Source organism: Drosophila hydei, unplaced genomic scaffold (genome assembly GCF_003285905.1).
Source record: "Drosophila hydei strain 15085-1641.00,03,60 unplaced genomic scaffold, DhydRS2 tig00008124-arrow-arrow-pilon, whole genome shotgun sequence".
In the NCBI taxonomy this organism is placed as follows: domain Eukaryota; kingdom Metazoa; phylum Arthropoda; class Insecta; order Diptera; family Drosophilidae; genus Drosophila; species Drosophila hydei.
In genome coordinates this window covers 710,783-732,982 of record NW_022045834.1, presented here as the reverse complement: position 1 = coordinate 732,982, position 22,200 = coordinate 710,783, and the positions used below count along the sequence as shown (strand labels likewise).

The 22,200-nt window shown below is 35.9% G+C and overlaps 1 protein-coding gene across 1 annotated transcript in view; it reads left to right on the top strand.

Moving 5' to 3' along the window:
• LOC111600324 (Down syndrome cell adhesion molecule-like protein 1 homolog) overlaps positions 1–22,200 on the top strand; it is a 76,767-nt gene that overhangs the window by 32,267 nt on the left and 22,300 nt on the right. The window contains exons 3-8 of the mRNA XM_030225169.1: positions 19,546–19,587; positions 19,753–19,958; positions 20,345–20,410; positions 20,487–20,526; positions 20,600–20,755; positions 20,834–20,962. Coding sequence (XP_030081029.1) covers positions 19,546–19,587; positions 19,753–19,958; positions 20,345–20,410; positions 20,487–20,526; positions 20,600–20,755; positions 20,834–20,962 — 639 coding nt within the window. The remainder of the gene's footprint in view (positions 1–19,545; positions 19,588–19,752; positions 19,959–20,344; positions 20,411–20,486; positions 20,527–20,599; positions 20,756–20,833; positions 20,963–22,200) is intronic.

Below are 22,200 nucleotides of genomic sequence, written 5' to 3'. Positions count from 1 at the left end.
ATTAGTGCCTCGAAATTGACATTAGCCGAAATCTGAGACCAAATCGAAAACATTGAGCGATTTTCGCGTGTTTAATCTTTGACTGTGTTGCCCGTCAATCACACGACATTCCTCAAATCGAATTCAAATACCCTGTATATGCGTCGCTGCGTGGTCAATTGGTAATTAGTAAAGCTTTAACTGTGAAATTAATACGATATTTAAGAACTTAAAGCCTGTTAAAATCTTCATTTGAAACAGTTTGTTACAGCTAATTACAATTATTATTTAAAGTAACCTGTAAAAGCCAATGCCAAAACTTGAAGAGTTTTTCTTATATGTACAAAATTTCGCTCTTTTTTTTGCAAGTGCTTTAGATGGCTTTTTGCTTTATATTTCAATTTCATATTTATGTCTCAAAAGCTTATATAATATCTACAAATATTAGCTTTGAAACCTGTGTTATTATTACAGTAATCTGGTAATATTTATAAAAATACAGATAATAATATTACTTATTTTTGTTTTAATATTATTCGATTATTCATTTAATTTTCAGATATGGTTTATTGACAATTTCATATATTCAAAGCATTGTCCTGGCGAGTAATATTTTTTTTTTTGAAACGAATCAAGTGAATAAATAACTCATGCGGCTGCGATTGCGTAAGCAAATGCATCTTCTCCAATCCTATGAAATATTCATGTTGCAAGTCGCCAAAGCCTGCCTTGTATTCCTCCCAGTTACGGTTTTCCATCCATCCTACGTTGAATCACGATCCAACCAGATCCCGCTATCTTGAAGTCGCAGGGCGCGAGGAATGGCTCGATGTGTGGCAACTTAATTATAGATGCGATCGATTTGCCTAGGCAGTTAGATCCTTCTAAGATTTTCATATATTCCGTTTGCTTCGTTTATAGATCATTTAATTTCGCCTCATTCGCATTATTTTTAAGTTCAAGCTTCGATATTCTGAGATCTGTTTTCATTACCAGAAACTTTAATTATAATTTCAATATTTTATCATTGCTTTTTCCACATTCATCAGATTTTTTGGCTTATATATTTTAAAATAAAATTCAAATTTCAAAATACACGACAGGCACAAAAGTTTGCCATTTTGAAAATTGGTTTTGGAAAATGTTTTTGGCGAACATGCAGCATCATTTGTGCCGCAAAAGCACATGGAGCATGTTGCGCACAGCAAATTAAGTGCAGCCACAATACGTATAGACGCAGACACTCTGGGCAATGCAGCTGCCTTACAGAGCGAACAGATGGCAAGACTTTTAACACTCCAGGGATAAAGTTTCATTAAGAGCTGCCTAACATGTCCGGGATGGAGTCCAAAACTAAGTAAAGCCACAAGGCGGCACAGCACAAGTGACAGATGAGGGTGAAGATGGCGGGAAGTGGATGCTAGATAAGGCATACAAGCATACAGATACGGATACATATATATATCTGTATACAGATATATGTATATTTGTGTGTGTGCATGTGGAGACCAAACTATCATACTTCATAGTACGAGGCACTTCACTTCAAATTGCACTTCGGGTTTATGAAGCACACGCCCGCCCTTGGCAGCCGCCCACTTCGCTTCAAGTGCATGTGAAACCGCAGTTGAAAGGCATTTATTGTACTTGTCATTGTTGTGGGGGGTGCCAAAATGGGCGTGTGCATGTGTGGGCATGGCATCTGCAAGTCCAGACTGTGCGGTTGGCAACCGATTCCGTTGCCTTCGCCCGATCCCGAGCCCCGAAACGTTCGCATAGAAAAATGCTTTACTCGCTCTTATGAATGCCAATGCACTACGCTCATAAAAAGTTTGAGAGTGTGTGTGTGCGTGTGTGTGTGTGTGCGTGTATGTGTGTGTCTGCGTGCTCTGTCTTTTTGTGTATTAGGCATTTGCTAAACGACCCTAGTTAACCTCCAGGCCAAATAATTTGCATCAAGCACTTGCACTCTACACAATCTCTATCCCCCTCTCATCCCGTCTCGCTCTCTCTCTCTCTCTCTTCCTGGCTTTCCCTCTTGGCCCGACCAACTTTTGCAGAGAATCTGTATTACGCCCTTTGGGGCAATGTGGGTCTGGCACGGGTTCTTGCCTTGCCCCACGCCCCCCTGAATCTTCTTTGTCTATGCCGCTGCTTATTTTAGTTATGGCATTTGAAGCATTTTTGCCAAGTTTACAAGATTATGCGCTTAGTGTTTCGGCCGGCAAAACTTCATCCAAAGCATTGAAAACTTTTTTCTTTCCTGCAAGGTGAAAATGAATAAGTGTGTGTGAGTGAGTCCGTCTGTCTGGCCCGGGGTGTAATTAAATTGGTGCCATTTTGAGTGCTGTATGCGAGCGAGCTATACGAAATGGGCAATAAAGCCAATTCTTAAAGTAATGCACTTGCAGACGATTTCCGGCATGTGCTTAACATAAATGCGCCCATTTTCACATTGAAGGAGTTGTGTGTGTAGTGTTTGAGCTGTCTGAATAACTCGAAACGCAAATTGACCAACTAGCAGATAGTCTGGTAGCCTAATAGCCTGATAGCCTGATAGCCTCTTCATAATCCAGATATATATCCTATACACCTATACAAGAACAAAGAACATGTTTTTGATATACCCCATTTCAATAATATTGACAAATATGCATTCTGACACTTTTATTTACTTTATTATTACAAATTCTTAAACTTAAAATTTAAAAAAGAATTACAAATCGAAAATGGAAAATTGCCAACAAAAATATCAAAGTGTTGACTCAGACAGACCTTGGTCTGATCATCATCTGTGTAGATTTAAGCGGTTTCGAAGTCCAGTTATTCCAAGCTATTCTGTTTCTAACATCTTCTGTTGTATATCGACCGTTTAAGTTACTGAAATAGTCAAAAGATCAATTGAAGTCTTCCTTTCCATCTATCCTACGTTGAATCACGATCCAACCAGATCCCGCTATCTTGAAGTCGCAAGGCACGAGGAATGGCTGGATGTGGGGCAACTTAATTATATATGCGATCGATTTGCCTAGGCAGTTAGATCCTTCTAAGATTTTCATATATTCTGTTTGCTTCGTTTGTAGATCATTTATCTTCGCCCCATTTGCAGTATTTTTAAGTTTAAGATCCGATATTCCTTTATCAAAGACTTAAGTCTTAGTATTTCAATCAACTGAAGCTTGGCATCCAGTTCTTTATCTTTAAGCTCAGTTTTTTTCTGTTGATCTGCTATAGTATGAATATATTCGTCAACTTTAAGTTGTATTTCTGCTAGAGACTTCATGCTAAGCTTATCAATGTCAGATGCTTATATATGAGAAAGCGGGTGTATCAAAACAAAGTCGGATTAATTGGGTGATAGAAGAGAAGAAGGAATAATCCAAGTGCACATCAAAATATTCGTGGTCTGTAGATAGGCTGCTATAAGGTCCAAGCTGCTATCTCATCCCGACAAAGAATAATTTGTTTACATTATTACAAAAGAAATCAATTTACGTTAGCAGCCAGAGGATCTATTAGATAAGAACTTTTAAAATACGGACAGTTCCAATTTGTCATAGATCAACGGGTTAATGGGCTAAGCTGACCGATCTCAGAGATTAGAACAAAGGATTGATAGATAGGTCAGCGCTATAGAACGTGTCATCCTTCCAATGGGCGCTACTTGCTCATGGATCAGGCTGCGCTTAAACCATGTTTTACAAATTGGGTTGCGGATTAATGATCCAATTAAGAATAATATTTTGTATATAAGTTTTTGATAATGTAGGCAGAGAGAGCAAGGCTAAGCAACTGATAAGATGGCAAAAAGCGGGAAGCTCTTAGCTTGAAGCTATAGCCGTAAGCAACGTCAATGCAGCTTTGTCACCTGCAGTTGCTTCTGCTGAGAGCCTCTCAGGTTGTTGTCTTCTGTTTGCAGCGAATAAAAAAAAAAACAGATCAAAAATATTTGTTCAAATATGCAAGCGTAAGAAAACTCTCTGTTATAATTATATGAAAAATATTTTTTATTTTCCTTTGCTTAATTTCATCTGCTCAGCAAGGCTCTAAGCATTCAACAGTTGTTAAAGTCGTTGCTGTTGACACATAATGTGCTCCTAGTGTATCACTGTGCTCAACTTCAAATGCAAACAAAGCACACAGCTCCCATGTCAAAGCAACACTTGAAAATGTCAGTCAACACACACGAACACTCACCACACAGTTGCAGTCAAGGCTAAACATAAACAATTTATGAAATTTATTAAATTGGCCAAGAGGCGCTCACTCTTCATCTCGTTTGCCCTTGGCAAACATAACAAAAAAATTGCTTAACGCAAGGCTGAGAAAATCTGTTGGATTTTTGCTTATTGAGAAGGCGAACGTGGGTTGTTGGGCGGCATCAGCCTCTGGCAAACACTTGAGCAAATTTATGACAATGAGCCAACAGCTCTGAGTGCTCATAATATAAATAACAAGTGGGCCACTGGGCAAGGGGGCGTGGCACGGCATGCCTAGAATGGCTAGCTGACCGTGGTTAAATGTGTTTTATGCTCAGCAGCTGTGAGCGCCTGATTGAGCGGCCGCCTGCCCCAAGTGTAGCATCTACAATCCAAGTAGAGCTGCGTCGACTGCAAGCGCCACATGTGGCGGCAATTGGGGCGACATTAGGCCCAACGGGACCCCAAAGGCAAATGTGCCCAAAGAGCAGAAAAGTTGACTTTTTGGCCTCAGCCGTTTAGCTTGCTGTATCGAATCGCATGAAATTTTAGCAGTCGTCTCCTTGCTGTCAGCCTGCCTGCCAGTCGGCATTATTTTTTTATGTCCACGACCTGCCGACAGCCTGTTTTACACCTTGAGCAGGCCCCAGCTGAAATTTACGACAATTTGGGTTAAACGTTTTGACAACGCGAAAAAAAATGCGTAAAAGGCATAAAATATAAAACTTATTATCCCACTCCCATAGAATTTCACAGACGTTGGTTAAAAATTATTTAGAGTAATATAATCATTTTTAAATAATATTATATATAAAGAAAATTAATTGGAATTTCATATTTATCAAAAGAAATTTTAATTATATTAAAACTTAACTAAAAATAGATAAATTAAAATTATGTTAATTATTGAAGAATTAAAGTAAATAATAATAATTTAATTTAAAATATTTTTATATAAATATTTCAATATATAAAATTACGATATTTTGTATATTTAAATATATATATTTATATTTATAATTTAAAATATATAAATATAATATTTGTTATTTTCTATTTTTATTAAAAGTTCAATATTTTTTATAATTAATATTAACTTTAATTTATATTAAATAATTTAATAAGAATATATGAATATGTGTGACAGCAACAATTACAATGTGAGCAACAAACATATAATTTATATATTAATTTTAAATTTAATATATCTTGCTTTGGCCAGCGTGAAAAAATTCGCATTAAATAATTACAGCTACTTTAAAATTAAATGAATTTATAATCAAGCAGCTGATGCACACATGGCATGCAAAGGTTATTGTAAGAGTAGCTGAAAGCTAAACAAGCAATAGTTTAATAACACAAATATTGCAAAGTTCATAGCCTATTTATGTGTGTAAAAGCCTAAAAGCTTTCACATGAAATTGAAGTCAAGCAAAAAGGTGTTGCGCCTGGTCTATAAATAATGCAAACGTACTTCAGAAGTGAGAACTGCCAATATAAAATCGCTCGATAGGCATTGGAAACAAACATAAAAAAACACGCACGTTTTACACAAAAAAGCAGAAGGAAAACCCTATCAAAAGCAAAATGTCATCAACACACAAGCAAACAACAAAAAATGGAGAAGGATGCCCAACGCTGTTTGTTGATTTTTAATTAGTTGACCACCTAGCGGCCCGGCCAAGACTATGCCAAAGAAATTTACATTTGCTTGGCCACAAAATGAAATAGAAGAAGAAGAGAGAAAAAATACATTAAATGGGGAAAGGAAATAAAAGAGTTGCCAGCAAGCAGTTGGCAAAAGTTACTGAATAATTCAACGAATGTCCGCCAACATTTTAATTTAAGTTTGCGCTCCGTTGCTCGCTTAGATAAGAAACTCGGCGTCGTCCTTTCGTATTTATTTACACTCTGCTGCTGCCAAAATTAATAGAAAACTTTTTGCTCTGACAACACAAATAAAATATATATATATATATATAAACTGGTTGGCAAAATGTGAAAAGTACAAATTATGCAGCAATTTCATTTTGATATTTTTTGGTCAAACACTGGATGAAAGGCTGTTAATGTAAATGGCGGCCACAAAAGTAGCCAAAGGAAAATGTATAAAAAACCGGGGAGGAATGAAGGCAGAAAACTTTTAATAACGTCTCAAAAGACACATTTTTGTGCGCCTTTGTCTTGCCACATAGTAGAAGACAGAAAAACAAAGTTAAAGAGAGGGAGACCCAGAGAGCAAGCGAAAACTCTTGTTCACACTTCATTTGCAATTCCGAGTGCGGCTACTTCTTTTGTTCTGTAGGCGGCCTCTTCACGGGGACTGTGCCTAATTATTATTTTCACGAATTCCAGTTGTGATTTGCGCCAAGGACTTGGCCACTTGTCCTTGCTTTGATGGCGGCCGTCACTTGAAGTAAATTATGTTTATGCTTGCATACTTTCCGGCGCGAGACCTTCACTCACATACCAATGCATTGCCATTAGGTTTTATGTGCAGTCATCTTATACTCTTGTACTCTTCTTTTGGGTCTCTGGCTTATGGCCCGGCTTTATGGTCCAGTTAAGACACTTATTTGAGAAAGTTTTTGCCCATAACTTTTGACTCTGATGGGCTGCAATTTGCCACAAAATGTTTCAGCCAGATTATAGGATTGAAAGCGAGCTATATGTAGCATAAAATAATTCATTGTAATTGGGACTAGCTGAGAAAGAAGGAAAACTTTAGAGTGTAATTAAAAAAATTAATTTTATAAACTATTTAATGTTGACTATGCAAAAAGATGTTCATTTACATTTCTATATAACTTGAATAATTTTTAATTACATTGCAATAAATTTATTTAGAAAAAATCTAGAAAATTAACTTATTATTTCTTATTAAAATTATAATTTTTTTTAAAATTTTTTTGTGCAATAATATTGAGTTGATGTTGACTGTTTCTATGTAAGGCTCTTTTTATCTCAGCTGTGCAGATATATTAATGTTATTTAAATAAAGTAATGATTTTTGACTATAATAACTAATAATATATTTATATTATAAACTATAAATTTAAACTAATATTTTTAATACTTTTTAAGAAATATCTAATTTTGTTTTTAATTTTTATTTTTATTATTTATATATAAAATTTATGTTTCTCAAAATTGACATGCAAAATTCCGCCTGGCATTACACGTAAGCAGGACAAAAGTTAACTATAAATAGCTCTATTTTTGTTGTTCTACATACAAAACATAAACACACACGCACACACACACATACACAAATGCACACGCACATGTTAGCCAAGTTTTCGTGTTGTTGCTGTCTGTTTGTCTGTCTGGCTGTCGACATATCTTAATTCCCATAACCAGCAAAAGTCTGCATGAATTTCAAATTCAATTTGGCGCATTTTACATAATTTATTAAACAAAAGGCTCGACGGCAACAACAACAACAACAATGCAAAACGTTTTATTGCCTCACTTGTTGGCCGACGTCTATGTGTGTGTGTGTGGCGTGTGTGTTTGTGTGGTCGTCGGGCCTTTTTATATAAATAATTTAGGTGTGAAGATTATATGGCCGCGATATGGTTAAAATTGTTGACAACTTAATTTGTGAAGTGGCCTCCGTGGCCGGAAACATTCGCCAGTAAATGGCCAAAAGCGACGCGTAGGTGCCGCAGCCTAGAAAACAAAAAACCAACCAGACAAAATGAGCGAAAGAGAGAGGGAGAGAGAGAGAGAGAGAGAGAGGCAAACAAGCGCGCGCATTACAAATTGTAATTTAAATGCGCGTTGAAAATAATTTATGAGCTCGAGTCGCAGCAATATGGAGCCAGCAAACAAAGGTGGCGTCACGCGACGCACACGTGGCGCATACTTAATCTGCAAGACAGGTGAGAAATCAAGCCAGCCGGCGAATTGGACTGTCTGAAAATTGAGAAGAGAAAACTGTGCAACGGCAATTGAATTATTAAAAAATTAAAATACTTTGGGCAAAGGAACAGTCAGCGACAGCAACAGCAGCAGCAATTGGCGTGATATATTGCATGAATAATGCACGCAATTGGCACGCCCATCGGCACGCCCACCTGTAATTGGCGGCATCGGTTTGTTAATTGCTGCATAATTGTTTGAAATAAATTTACTTACTATGCGGCCAGCGGGCAAAAGACGTCGCTGCCAAGCGCTGACGTGGCGTATGAGTAATATGCTGTTAAATGTCCGCTCCGCCACTAACCATGCCTCTGCCCCCTGCCCCCCGCCGCACGCTTTCCACTCCCACGCGCAATTTGCATTGTGCACGTTAAGCAATCGAGCATTAAATGGAGATTGTGCATTGTTCGAGTGTGTGTGCGAGTGTGTGTAAATTGAGTGAATGATTATTGCATGATTAATTCAGCGTCGAATGCATTGGGAATTGCGTGTGCGGATCTTCTTCTTCCTCTTGCTTGAGCTCAAGCTCGCAAGCTGTGACAAATGACATGTGCATACTTTGTGCTGCAATTTAAGCTGCAAGTAACTGTACATCTCATTAACTGTTACTTTACTTAATTAGCGGTCGTAATTAGTGAAATGCACTGACGACTGCATAGGGAGACAATGTGTGTTGTTGGGGAGAAAGACTTGGCGCTAGTTAAGCGAAGCAAAGCTGAATAGATAAAAATTGAGTTATATAGAGAATGTGCCTTCATATATATATATGTATATATATATATATATATATATTTATAATTACTATTTAGACTAGAACTTTACGTTTTTTTTTTTAAATATTATTTAAAGTCTATATTGAGCTATTAAGATCGACAGTCAATTCAAAAGAAATTTATGAAAATCTATTTTCACTTTTATGTTCGTTTTGAGCTAGTTTTGGCTTTGGTGCCAAAAGTTATACAGTTGACTTCGATAACTTAGATAATTAACTGAGCTGTCAATGCACGAGCAGCTGTTTCTCATTATCTTCGAACTGCGAATTTCGCCTGAGCAATGTTAAAGCGATGCGATGTGAGAGCGAGAGACGCACGTCAAGAAGAGGGAGAAAAACAGCACGAATGACCGCAAAATCTTTAGATATATAAAGCTAGAGACATAACAGTCTTTACTCCTTACACTTTCCTTAAGAAATTTAAGCTGTTTTTTTTTTTTTAATAAATAATCAAGAATAATTACAACTCAACTCAACAATTTGAAATGTTAACTAATTAGGCTAAAGGAACTCTTTCTTAAGTTTAACTTCTTCGCTGAGTTATGGCTCTCATTTACGTTTAATGCACTCACTAAAACACCTCAGCTAACCTGGGGTATATGCTGCTGCGCTCCCAATTATTAGTTGTCTTTATTGGTCCGAGCAAGAATTTTCTTCTAGCGCGCAGCAGCTTTGTTATCTTACTTCTGGCTAAATAAACTTTTGCTCGTTTCAGATTTTAATTATTTTTAATTTTAATTGATCAATGGATAATAATCAAATTAAATAAAATTCGTAAGTCAGAGTTGTCAAAAAAGCTTGGCAGCTGCTAACTGATAGATGATAGATTTTGCTACTTCTAAAGTTTTCAATGTTAATCCAATCAGAAAACAGAATTTATCAGGCACATCAGGAATTCGGAATTCGGAATTTACTGAGCAGCAAAGTGAGTACAGTAGACTATTACAGTCAACTACAGAAGACAAAACTCGACTACAGTGGACTAAAGTCAGCTACAGGACTAATGTATTTTGGCCAATCTACAGGTACTCTTCAGCTCACTCATTCCAACTTTAGCATCTCTTTGAGCAGAGAATATCTCGATGATAAGTGCAGATTTTTGAAGAATTTAAAAGCGTCTTAATTTAAATATATATTTATATTTACTGTTACTGAAACTGAAAAATAAATTGTTTTAGTTTCGACTATCTTGACAATCTAAGGTAAGAAAGCCATTCTAGCTTCAGGTTCGGATTCAGATTCATCATATTGAGAGCCTTTAAAAACTATAGTCTAACCTTTAGTACCAAATTTTGTTGGCCTGTGTAATATGTGAATGTATTCTAGTTTACCTTTAGCTTAGGCAGCCTATGCTGTGCTCAGCCTATGCTGTGATCGTTCTTGCCGCTTCCTCAAAAGCAAAATTGCTCTACGCTCCATCTCATTAGCGTTCTCAAACTCTAGTTTACTTACACAAATTTGTTCATTCTCTAACTTAAACTTAAGCCGAAGCTACCCGAATATAATATATGTAAAGACTACACCATAGATATGCCCCAAGCAGATCTAAAAGTTAAACTATAATTTCATTTAAGCCCTTACAAGTACTACAACTCGCTTTAGCTATTGCCTAAAATCTCAGCATTGCTTTAAAAACTTAATCTACCGTTTGCGTTAAGTCATCAAACACTTTGACTCCCATTCCACAGACTTGAGCTCAAGTCCTTGGAGGAGCAGGTCATGAATACTGAAGAGTGAGCTGCTTTGGCATCATATTTGCAGCATTTGAGATATGCAGGCGTTGGCTGTGCATTTGTCACAATCATTTATTAATATGTTAAACACAGTCTAAACGAAGCCGCAGCAACAGCTGCCACCTGCCACCTGCCACCAAGCACCTGGCACATGCTGCACGCCAACTGCCAGTTGGCAGTTGCACCTTGGTGGCCCCACAGCCACTGCACAAATGCTGAACAGGACCTGACGGCTGGCAACGACTTCAAGCTGAACCTGACAGGCACGTAGCATAATTCATGAAAGTGAGAAAGTGTCGAGCAGCAGCTGACGCCCCTGCCCGCCCCCACAACTCCCCAATTCCCACTCAAGTCGCAATACTCCCCAGTTGCTTGCTATGTTTTATGTTTTCGCTCACTTTCTGACACATTTTCGCACATATTTTGTCTTAAAATACCCTCTAATCAAATGTATTAAAGGGTGTATTATGATTGGTGTGCAAGTTAAATACAATAGCCTAAGCCTTGATAGCAAATCGATTGCCTGATATCTTATTATATATGTATATATATCATATATGTGTATATATGATATCTTATTATATAGGGTCCAATATTTTATTATTAAATTATTGTTATATTAATTTTACATACATTTTAATTAATTTAATTTTTTAAGCAACTTTCAGAATTAAGCTAAAAATTATTCTATACACAATTCTCGTAAATTTAGTGGAGCTTATAATTCTTGAAAATGTAACGTTCAAATTATGCCACCTTAAAATTTTTATATTTTTTATTGTCAAATTTAAATTATGATTATTATTATTTTTTAACTTATTCAACGTTTTCTATTTTTTTGTTATTTTTTAACTATTTTATTATTATCTTATTATAGTAATAATAAAATTAAAAATCCAAATAATAATAATAATAAAATTAATGTTATATGTTATTTCATTATTGTAATAATATAGGAAAATCATTTTACAGAGTTAAGTGAAAAAAATATTTATTCATAACTGAAAAAGTAATTTAATTATTAGAAAAAATATGAATTATTAAATAATTTAATTAAAACTAACATTAAAACAATGCCACTGATTTTTTAAATTATTAAATCTTAAAAGTAAAAGCAAAAAAGTATTTATTTTGTGTAATAAAATTGTTAATTAAATATTATGAAATTAGTTTTTTAGTCACAATTTTGCATAAAAATTGTTAATTAAATATTATAAAATTATTTTGTAATTTCTTAAACTTTTAAATTGATTTTGTTAACATCTAGTAGTCAAGCACTAGAAACGAATTATTTATGTATATTTTTTGCTGCAGCTGCAAGTTGAACAAAAACTCAGCATCGGTTCTCATGTTTTATGCTATTTATATTATGAATAATGATTTTTTGCAACTATTTTTTGCGTGCCTTTAGTTTTGTATAATTTTTTTGTGACATTTTCTGGTGGCTCGATTTAATTAAAGTTCTTAATGAGTTTTCCATCGCAGCTCAATCAATCAAGATGCTCGAATTGAGCCATTAAATGCAAGCTGGCTTTGTCTTACAAGCGATTACATTGTCAGAGACAGCACAAGAGGGCGCACGGCAGCCGGAACCCGCTAGAAGTGAGCCGGAATCGAGCCAAAACCCGCCAGCTGGGCAACTTGCCAGCAAATTTTCTTTGCCAATGGAGTTCAAAATACTTGAAGCGAATAAAAAGAATAAAAAGAAAAAATAAAGAAGGAAAGCAAACAGCTACAGTTGCTCAACTGAACTGAGATTGCAGCAGCTTGCAAAAAAAAAAAAAAAAACAAAAGAAGTCCCAACACATATAAATTTCTATATATATTTGGAACTGGATTGAAGTGTGTGCGTGTGTGTGTCGCCCAGTTCGAGTTCATTTGTTTGCCAAGTTGCCAAGTTGGCAAAGTGCATTTTGCCGCAGCCGAAATTTGTTTTGCGGTTTTGCATATAAATATCTGAGCAACCACACACACATGCACACACGCGAGTCTCTGCAGCTCTGCTTGTATTTAATATTATCTGGTAAGCATTTGCTTTGGTCCTTCCTCCTTTGCTACACGTGTGCATGCTGTGAAAAAATTCCATTGCATACTTTTGGGCTTTTGCTTTGCTTTCGCCTTCTCCTTTACGGCTACCAGTGCTGCTGCTGTTGTTGTTATTGTAGCTGTTGCTTTTCTGAGAGCTAAAGTAAACAATTTGCATAAAGCATTTCATATGCTGCATCCCTTTTTTTTATGACTGCATTGTAAATTATGGTAATAGTTGCCTCCTGGATAGCTGCCCGTATTACAACTTAAGTAAATGTTGTGCGACTTGCTTCACAGTGCAGGATTGCATCCTCTCTTCTTCTTCTACTCTTTTTTTAATTCTTCACGCAAATGAAAGGCAGAGATTTTTATGCTCCGAAGTGATTTATTCAAATATTTAAGGATGCTTATTATGCGCAGCAGTATTTAAGAGCGATTAACTGTATGCAGCTACAATGACATTAAAAAAATATTTAAATAAAATGTTTGAATATATTTTAAAAATATATAAATAAAAGCATAGTTGAAAAAAAAAAATAAAATAAAATATAAAAAAATATATTATAATGTGAATATGTTCATAAAAATATCTTATATGAAATTATAATTATTTGAAAAATATTATTTGTTAAATACTTTTATTTAAATTATATATAGTTTTTTTTTCATTTTTTTATATAAATTAAACCAAATTATTTTTTAAAATTATATTTTTATTTTTATTTATTTTGTTTTATGTTATTTTCTTGTATATTGTTGCCACTGTAAGCTTAAAGCTTAAGTAAAATAAGCTAAAAAAAATAAATAATAATTCAGCAATTTTTTGTCTGTTTATAAAATGTGTAATTATATTAAAATTATTAAAAGTCAATAATAAATCGTGTCTTAAAACTTAAATTTAATAAATGTCACTATTAAAATCAAATTTAATTAAATAAATATTTGCCCAAACTAAATCTCTGTCTGACACAAATTGCAATAGTCAACAATTGTTAGTGTCTAGATTAAATTGAATTTATGTGCTATTAGTTTGCACTCACAATTAATAAGCCAAGCGTAAGCTGTAATGTAAATAAGCTTTGGCTTTAATGTGCTCTACACATGGATATAAATATATATACACATATATGTGGACATTACTGTACAAGCTGGCAATGAAGCTGAGCTGAAGTGATTTAATTGCATAATGAACCAGAGCTGATATTTAATCAGCTCGTTTGTCAATAAAGTGCTTACATAATAGCGACCTAAGGCAGATAGCGATGGAGGGTGAGAAAGCGAGGGAGAGGAGGGACAAGAACGAGAGCGAGAGAGTGGCAACAACTCTGACTGCTCATTAACTCAAAACTAATTACGTATACGCAATGTGATTATGAGCTTCAGATGATTAGGTAACTGTCAGATGTCAAATGTGCGTGTGATTGGATTGGACTGATTGGCAGCAATACCAACACCCAACAGTATCCCTCTATATATATATCAATGTACGCAACACTTTTTAAGGATAATGACCAGCCCATAAGCCATAACGAGCTGCCCAAAACCCGTCGCAGGGCCCTCAAATATTTTGTTGTTGACATATTGCGGATTTAAAATGATTTGTGCTCGCCCAGCCCAGCGCCGATCTGCGGGATTTAAACAAATACATTTGAATAATGGCTGGCAATCAGCAAACAAAACAGAAGACTGATTGCTGGCAATAAAAATGGACCATAAAAAGCGATAACATCATATTTATAAGCGAGACCAGACCCCGGCACGACTCAACAAGCAGCCGCAAGCCGCAGGCCTAACCGAAAATAAAAGACGCACATGGCCAAACGGACTCCGAAGAGCCCGAGCCAATACAGTCCCCCTACCCCAGACATGGCTCGATGTGCTCCCAAGGCGGCCAGCGTTGAAAGCGATTATATGCGTAAATATAAAAATGGCGAAAAGACAAATAAACGACAATAAACGGGCGGGCGTGGCAGGCGCGTAAACCAAACGTAGCCCGCCCCCAAATCCGGCCAGGCAACAGTCGAAAAAGAAGCAGTATAAAAAGAAGAAGAAAAAAGCAAAACATAGCCTGCAAAAAAAGATGGCCTCATAAAAAGAAAACCAAAAAAGGCCAACAAGGGTCAAGGCGCCAGCACAGTGGGTCAAAAACAATGAAAAAGTACTTAATAGCACAGACCAGCAGGATTTAGTGGTCAAGAATCAGCTAGAGAGAGACAGAGAGAGAGACAGAGAGAGAGAGAATTAGAGAGAGCAAGAGGGAAAGAGGCATAGAGAGTAAGAGAAAACAAAACAAATAGAGATAATGACAGAGATAGAAGGAGGGAAAAGCGAGTGAAAGAGAGGTAAAAATAAATATAGCGGGAGAGAAAGACAGAAGGAAAAAGAAAATTGGAAAGATACAGAAAAAGAAAGACAGATTGAAGATAAAACGAGAGAGAGAGAGTAAGAGAGAGAGAGCGAGGTTGAAAGAGAGATAAAGATAGCGAGAGCGAGAAAGACAGAGGGAAAGAATCATTGTCAAGAGAGAGAGGGAGAGAGACAGGCAAAGAGTGTGAGAGAGAGACAGACTTAACGAGACTGAGAGAGCAAGATATGGAGTGAGAGAGGGATAAAGATTGAGGGATAAAGACACAGGATAGAGAGAGAGAGAGAGAGAAAGAGAGAAATAGACAAAGATAGAGATAGGCAGGTGTTAATCTAAATCGACTCAATTTCGATTGAGATGCACATGCATTTTGCACCACTGTGCCTGCCCTGAGGCCAAAACCTGAGAACGAGCATAAAAACGGAGTAGGCGGCACGTTTGCCATAGAGTTTTGCCCTCGTATTGTGTGTGCTTTTTGTTTATGACGTCCATTTGGTTGGTGCAAGCAGCCGAGATTAGATTCTCTTCTGGCCAAGGTGGACATTCACATTCAGACACAGGCAGACAGAGAGACGTTCGCTGCATTGGGTGCTGTCTTGTGTGCCGACTACCTCAATGATTTGTCCATTTCCTGGCAGTCGCGTAAATGCGAACGACTCATTTTAATGCCGGCAAAAAGACGTGCAGATTTTGCCATTTGCATTTGCATTTACAGTCATGGGAGACAGAGGGAGTGAGTGGGCCATTCAAATGTTAAGCGGCCCATAAATTTGCCATAAACCTGAGCTGCGCTTTAAATGGCCAGCGAGGCGACTAAAAGTATGCCGACAATTTGTGTTTACTCGCTTGAAATCAAAGGCAAACAAAACAAAATAAAGAGCGAAAAAAGCGCAGTCAAATTTGCTTTGGAGCCTCGTTTTTGCAGCGACCCCGCCCACTTGAAGCGGGTGCCCACTTTTCAGCGCGTTTTTGTTTGCCCAAAGTCCAAAAACCAAAGCAGCAACGGCACGAAAGGCCGCGAAGCCATCGGCGAGCCTGATAAATTGAATGGTCAGCTGCGTTAGCATAAAAAGCCCTATTCAGTTGCTTTGGCCTTGTTTTTTATTTTGTTTTTTCTTCTACTGTGGCAAAGGTGAGAGGGCCAAACAACATATGAACGGCAGATCATGCACTGATTGCCATGTGCGCAGCAGCTGCCAAAAGCTACCGGGGCCAATTGAGCAGATAGAAAAGAGCTCACTCAGCTTTTAATTAGCTATGCAAGTGAGGTGTAGATGGGTTATGTAGGTGAGGTGCAGATGAGCTATAGATTACACAAATATATATATTGAAAGTGCTTTTATTTTTGTATAAAGTTGGAAATTTATTTCACTTTTTCAATATGTTTTTATTTAAGCGAATTCAATGTAAATAAAATGCATAAACCAACTGAAAGTGAAACACTTTTTGAGCGCTGATCATATTACTTTTTTATTTTCCCATATTTTTCGGCAGATCATATAAAGTCTATATATTCTTGAAGAGCTGAGTCATCTGTATCTCGTTTACCACAAAAGCTAGACACTAAACTCATCCAATTACAATTGTATCGATAAAAATCGATAATTTCGAAGCGAATTGTGAATTATTATAGTTCGTCTTAGCATTTGCTTTTAAGGGCACTTGCTAATCCTTTTTGAAGTTAATTTTTAAATACATCATTTAACATTAACAAACAAAATTTCGAAATTTTTGGATACTTGAAAAGATGTTTGCAGCTAAAATAAATATGAAAATAAAAAAAAAGACTTTATGCAAGCATCTCTAAATTTTTATGTTTAGATGCAACTAAATTAAATATATAAATTAAATATATATATTTATAATTTTGTTACTTCCTTCAAAAAAGTCCGAGTAGAGATTTAATGTGTTATGGAAAAAATGGAAATCATTTATTTTTGAGGACATAACTGAGGTTATGCTTGCTACGCCTTAAATCTTGTTATTACCACAACAAGATTTAAATTATTATTATTATTTATCATTAAAGCAAACTCTAACTATATAAAACTAAAAAAAACTTCTAGTTTTTTGAGCTTTATTATCTGTTTCTTTGCTGTCTATTGTGAGTGACAGCGAAAGGGAGAATTAATGAAATGAGCTCCACTTTTGCTATGTATTTATATGAAGCTTAAAACTAATTTCAGTTATTAGATGAGTCAGATTTGTTATGCTTAAGCAAATATGCTTTCTGTTTAACACTTGAACTCGTTGTCAAGGTTCATTTTACATTCTTTATAATATTATAATTTTTCAAGTGTTCATGCTTGAGCAATAAATATTAATCAAGTAGTTTATCAACTCAATCTAGATAGCTTCAATTAAATGTTGTTTCCACAAAAGTTTGCTTCATTAGCCTTTGATATAGTTATTGGTCTCAGTTTACCTTTGATATACCACATTTAGTTGTTAAAAGAATTTTCCCAAATAAGGAGGCATTCGCATATCTTTAAGTATAAGTGTGAAATGCATAACATTCCGACAGCTGACAGTGGCTGTCCTCGCCTGCTCATCTGGCATTACGCAAAGGGTAGTTCGGACAAATCGGCTGGCCTAGCGAGAAGCTTAGAAGAGAAAGCATAAAAAAACGGCTCATTAAATTGCAAGCTCAACGTTCGCGAAAAACAACTTATGAGGCATAAAAAAAATTGCAAATGCAGCAAGTCCTGTGACAGGTGAAATTGAAAGAGATGAAGGGAGGGGATGGGGTCGACGTATTACCCTTTACACCCAAAAAAAACTAAGCACCCAACTATACGAAAAACGTGCTAAAACGTAAATCAACAGCGAAAATCGTGTTGAGCATTTTTCGCTATCCCCAAAAAAAAGGAAGAAAAACTGAGCAGGGAAAGCGAAGAAAAAGCATAAACAGTAGTTGCTACGTGGCGGAGGTAGAAGCTGGACTCGAAAGTTGAAAAGTGGCAAAAGTCCAGAGGGAATTGGAGATTGGACATGGCTTTTGGCGACGACGATGGTTAGAGGAGAGCGGGAGGGTGTGGCAGTTGGGCGGGGTTGCACTTGTTCTAGCTGCTGGCTGCTGACTGCTGTCGCCTTCGCAACGTAATTCAATATGCAATGCCGTGTTAAAAGCTGTAAAAATGCTTAAGCGTTTTTCAATTTACCAGTTTTATTTTACGAACAGCTTTTTCCAGCTAACACACACACACACACACACCAAAACACATTGACCGGAATGAGATTTGCAGCTAACTCAAATTTCTTAAATGTTTTGTCGAACATTTGCAAGTGGCCGCCGGTTGGGGCAAAGCGAAGCAGTGCCAACTTCAGCAGTTTCGAAACGTACATTGACATTCGACACGACAGGTTGATGTCCTTAAAAGCTGAAGAGTCGATAAATATATAACAGAACCCCTTGGGCTTAGGCACGGCATTCAAATAGCGAAGCGCCTAATTGCATTGAGCTCAGTTAAGTTTTTTAGAATTACCAAATTGAATTTGTCTTTGGATTAGCTTTAAATACATTGTCTTATATTTTTATAAATAATTATTTAAATGAATTTATAAGATATTTATTTTTGATACTCGCTTACGAAGGAAAAAGGGTATATGGGCTTTGTGCACAGTCCATCCGTTGGAGCAAGTGTTTCAAAATTTTGCATTTTCCGTAGTCGGTCTTTAAAATTAACCATTATAGATATATATCTACGCCTAACGTACTTTTATATAGTAGCAGTATCTGCTACTGCATAGCAAGAGCAAGTCTGATTATGGCCTGGAGAACTGCGCTATTCTGACCTTAAAACAAGATTTCTAAACATATTTATTTCGATTCAATTCAATGAGTAAATGTTGTTTATAAATACATACACATATATAAAAGCGTTCTAAATTTATATATATATATATATATATATATATATATGTTATATATATATATATATATATATATAATTATATATATATATATATATATATATATATATATTTATATATAATATTAAAATATTTTATTTTAAATTTTAATTTGTATAATTATTAAATAAAGTAACTGGCAGAATCTAAAGCTTTAATTGTAATCAATTTTCTCCACACGGAACACAAATAACATTTTTAATAAATCTATTTTACAATATCCTGTGGAAAATTGTGTTTGCCGAACTCATGGCTAAATAGCAAAATATTTCCTGTAAAATGAAACTTTGTTTTTGTGCTCTCACAGCAGCAGGGGAAAAAGTGCAAACGTTGCAATTTGCGACGAAAAACAATTAAACTTGAACTTTTGTCACCGAAAAGGAAACAGGAAAAAAAAATAACAATAAAAACGCAGCAGAAACTGAAAGAGCAGCGTGAAAATTGTCGTGTCAGCAAAAATAAGGCGACAGCGAGTCCGGCACGGGACGGAAAGTTTTTTGCTCCTAGTTGGCGCTAATTAATTTTTATTTATTACGTATACGAACGGGCAGCCAATGAAATTATTTGACCAAGCCAAAAAATATAATTAAATTTTCTAACAACTACGTTTCGTTTTCGCTTTTGTTTTTGCAGGCAAACATGCTCGCGTGGACACACAGCAAACGCCACTGGACGGTAATTAATATAACATATTAGCTTTATTATTTGATTTTCATTCTAGCATTCAGCACTTGTTTTGCTCACATTACCTATACGCAATGTATATATAGCAAAGAGTCTCTAGAAATGCTTTGACATTTGAAATTTTTTAAGTAACTGAGAGTCCTTTGCCTTTCATAGATGCAGACATGCCACGCTTTGCGGAGCCCATTGCCAATGTCACCGTCTCCATTGGCCGCGATGCGCTGCTCGCCTGTGTCGTCGAGAATCTGAAGGGCTACAAAGTGGCCTGGGTGCGCGTCGATACACAGACAATACTCTCCATACACCACAATGTTATATCACAAAATAATCGCATTAGTTTGACCTACAACGATCATCGATCGGTAAGTGTTTGCTTAAAGAATTTGTTAATCATGGAAAAAAAAATTTGAATTATTTTTAGAGAATTTTCCGTCTCCTTAAAAATTCTATCAAATTTAACAAATAGTAAAAGAAAATTTAAAAAATAATTATTATTCTTGCCAAAGAAGGAAAAGAACAATTAATAATATTTTTTTTTTATTTCATTATAAATTAATATTCCAATAATAATGCTCATGGCTGGGCTCATCATGTCTTTACTTAAATTAATAATTAAAATTTGTTACATTTAAATTTTGTTTAATTTTATTTATTTTCTTTTATGCATATTCTTTGACTTCATCAAATAATTTTCAATTATATATATATTTAAATCTATTAACAAAATAATAAACTTTACCCTTTCTAGTGGTATTTGCACATTAAAGAGGTGGAGGAAACAGATCGCGGCTGGTACATGTGCCAGGTGAACACTGTAAGTGCTTTAAGTCTCAAAATTGAATTAAAAAGGGCAAAAAACTTAAATCGATTTCTGTTCATGGACATTGCAGGATCCGATGCGTTCGAGGAAGGGCTATCTGCAGGTGGTGGGTAAGTAGATAGAGCAGAGCAATGCGCTGACAGCTGAACCGCAAGGCACATAACTCATTCTTTGATGACGCAGTGCCCCCCATGATAGTCGAGGGCATGACCAGCAATGACATGGTCGTCCGCGAGGGTCAGAATGTATCGCTGATGTGCAAGGCGCGCGGCTATCCCGAGCCCTACGTCATGTGGCGACGCGAGGACGGCGAGGAAATGCTAATTGGCGGGGAGCATGGTGAGTAATCAGCTACGCATTTCACAATCCCTGCACGCAATTCATTTCCTCGATGCGGTTTCTCCACTCCTTATGCAGTCAATGTCGTCGACGGGGAGCTGCTGCACATAACCAAAGTGAGCCGTCTCCACATGGCGGCCTATCTCTGCGTGGCATCCAACGGTGTGCCGCCATCGATAAGCAAGCGCGTCCATTTGCGAGTTCAATGTGAGTACTTCAACAAAGAACTTAAATACGTAAGCTTTATAAAAATATCAGTCTATTGATGGCACTTAATTAAGCTGAATTAAGCAGCAAAAGAAGGTTAAATATCATCAAATCGAAAAATATATATATTTAATATATTAAAAAACATTTAAATGCATAGGCCAAACTCTTTCATATGAGAATCGCTCTTTGAGTTAAAGAACTTAGAACTAGGGAGAGGCACCTCCAAAGCAGACCTCTACGATTTTTGAGAAGACATTTATTGAATACATAAATAACCCAGTTCCATTTTGAAGCCTAAATATTGAAAAATAAAAACAATATATCTTTCTTTAATTTTTTTTTATTTTCCAATATTTTTTTTTTTACTTATTTCATAGTTTGGTTATTTTATTTTTAAGTCAATTATTCAACAAAAAAAATTTTTGTATTTGTTTCCTTTCAATTTTATATATATATTTTAATATCTTTATTTAAATATTTGCTTATATAGTTTTTTTATATATTTATTTTGTTCCTATTCATGCATTTATTTATTTTTTTTATATATATTTATTTTTTTTTATAATTTTAATTATTTATTTATTTATACACTCTTCAATTTATTTATAAATTTTTTATATTTATTTCTTTACTCATTTATTAATTTATTTACTAATTATTATTAATAAATAATACATATCAATTCTGTAATTTCATTTTACGATTTTTTCTCTGTTACAAGAGTTTTCTTTCCACTTCAAGTTCAATTAATTAACAGATTTACTGTTAAAGAATCATGCAACATACAATTCTTATATTCAGTTGGACGTGAGGTAACGCGTTAAATCCATTTTGGGGCTACAAATGTTATGCAACATTTATGTGACGCTCGGTCCGAGCGCTGAGAGTCAGACGCGTTGTTAAATGCGTAAAATACACACACCCGCACACACGCACACACACATTCGCACACAAAGAAACAAAGCAAAGCAGGCCCCGCCTTACTCCTTGCTTTCCTGGCTGTTGCTGCTTCGGGGCAATAACCGCAGCGTGTCCTCAACATTGGCACACGAAATAGGAGCCCAGCGCTGGCGGCAACGTGTGGCAGAGGGCAGTGCTTCGAGGTGCACTCACTTGGCCGAAAATCGACCAAAGCTGCAGTCACGTTAAATTAATTTACCAGTGCGTCTGTGTGCGTGTGTGTGTATGTGTGGGTATTTGTTGTGTGTATGCGCTCATTTCGCCTTGTTTGTGGG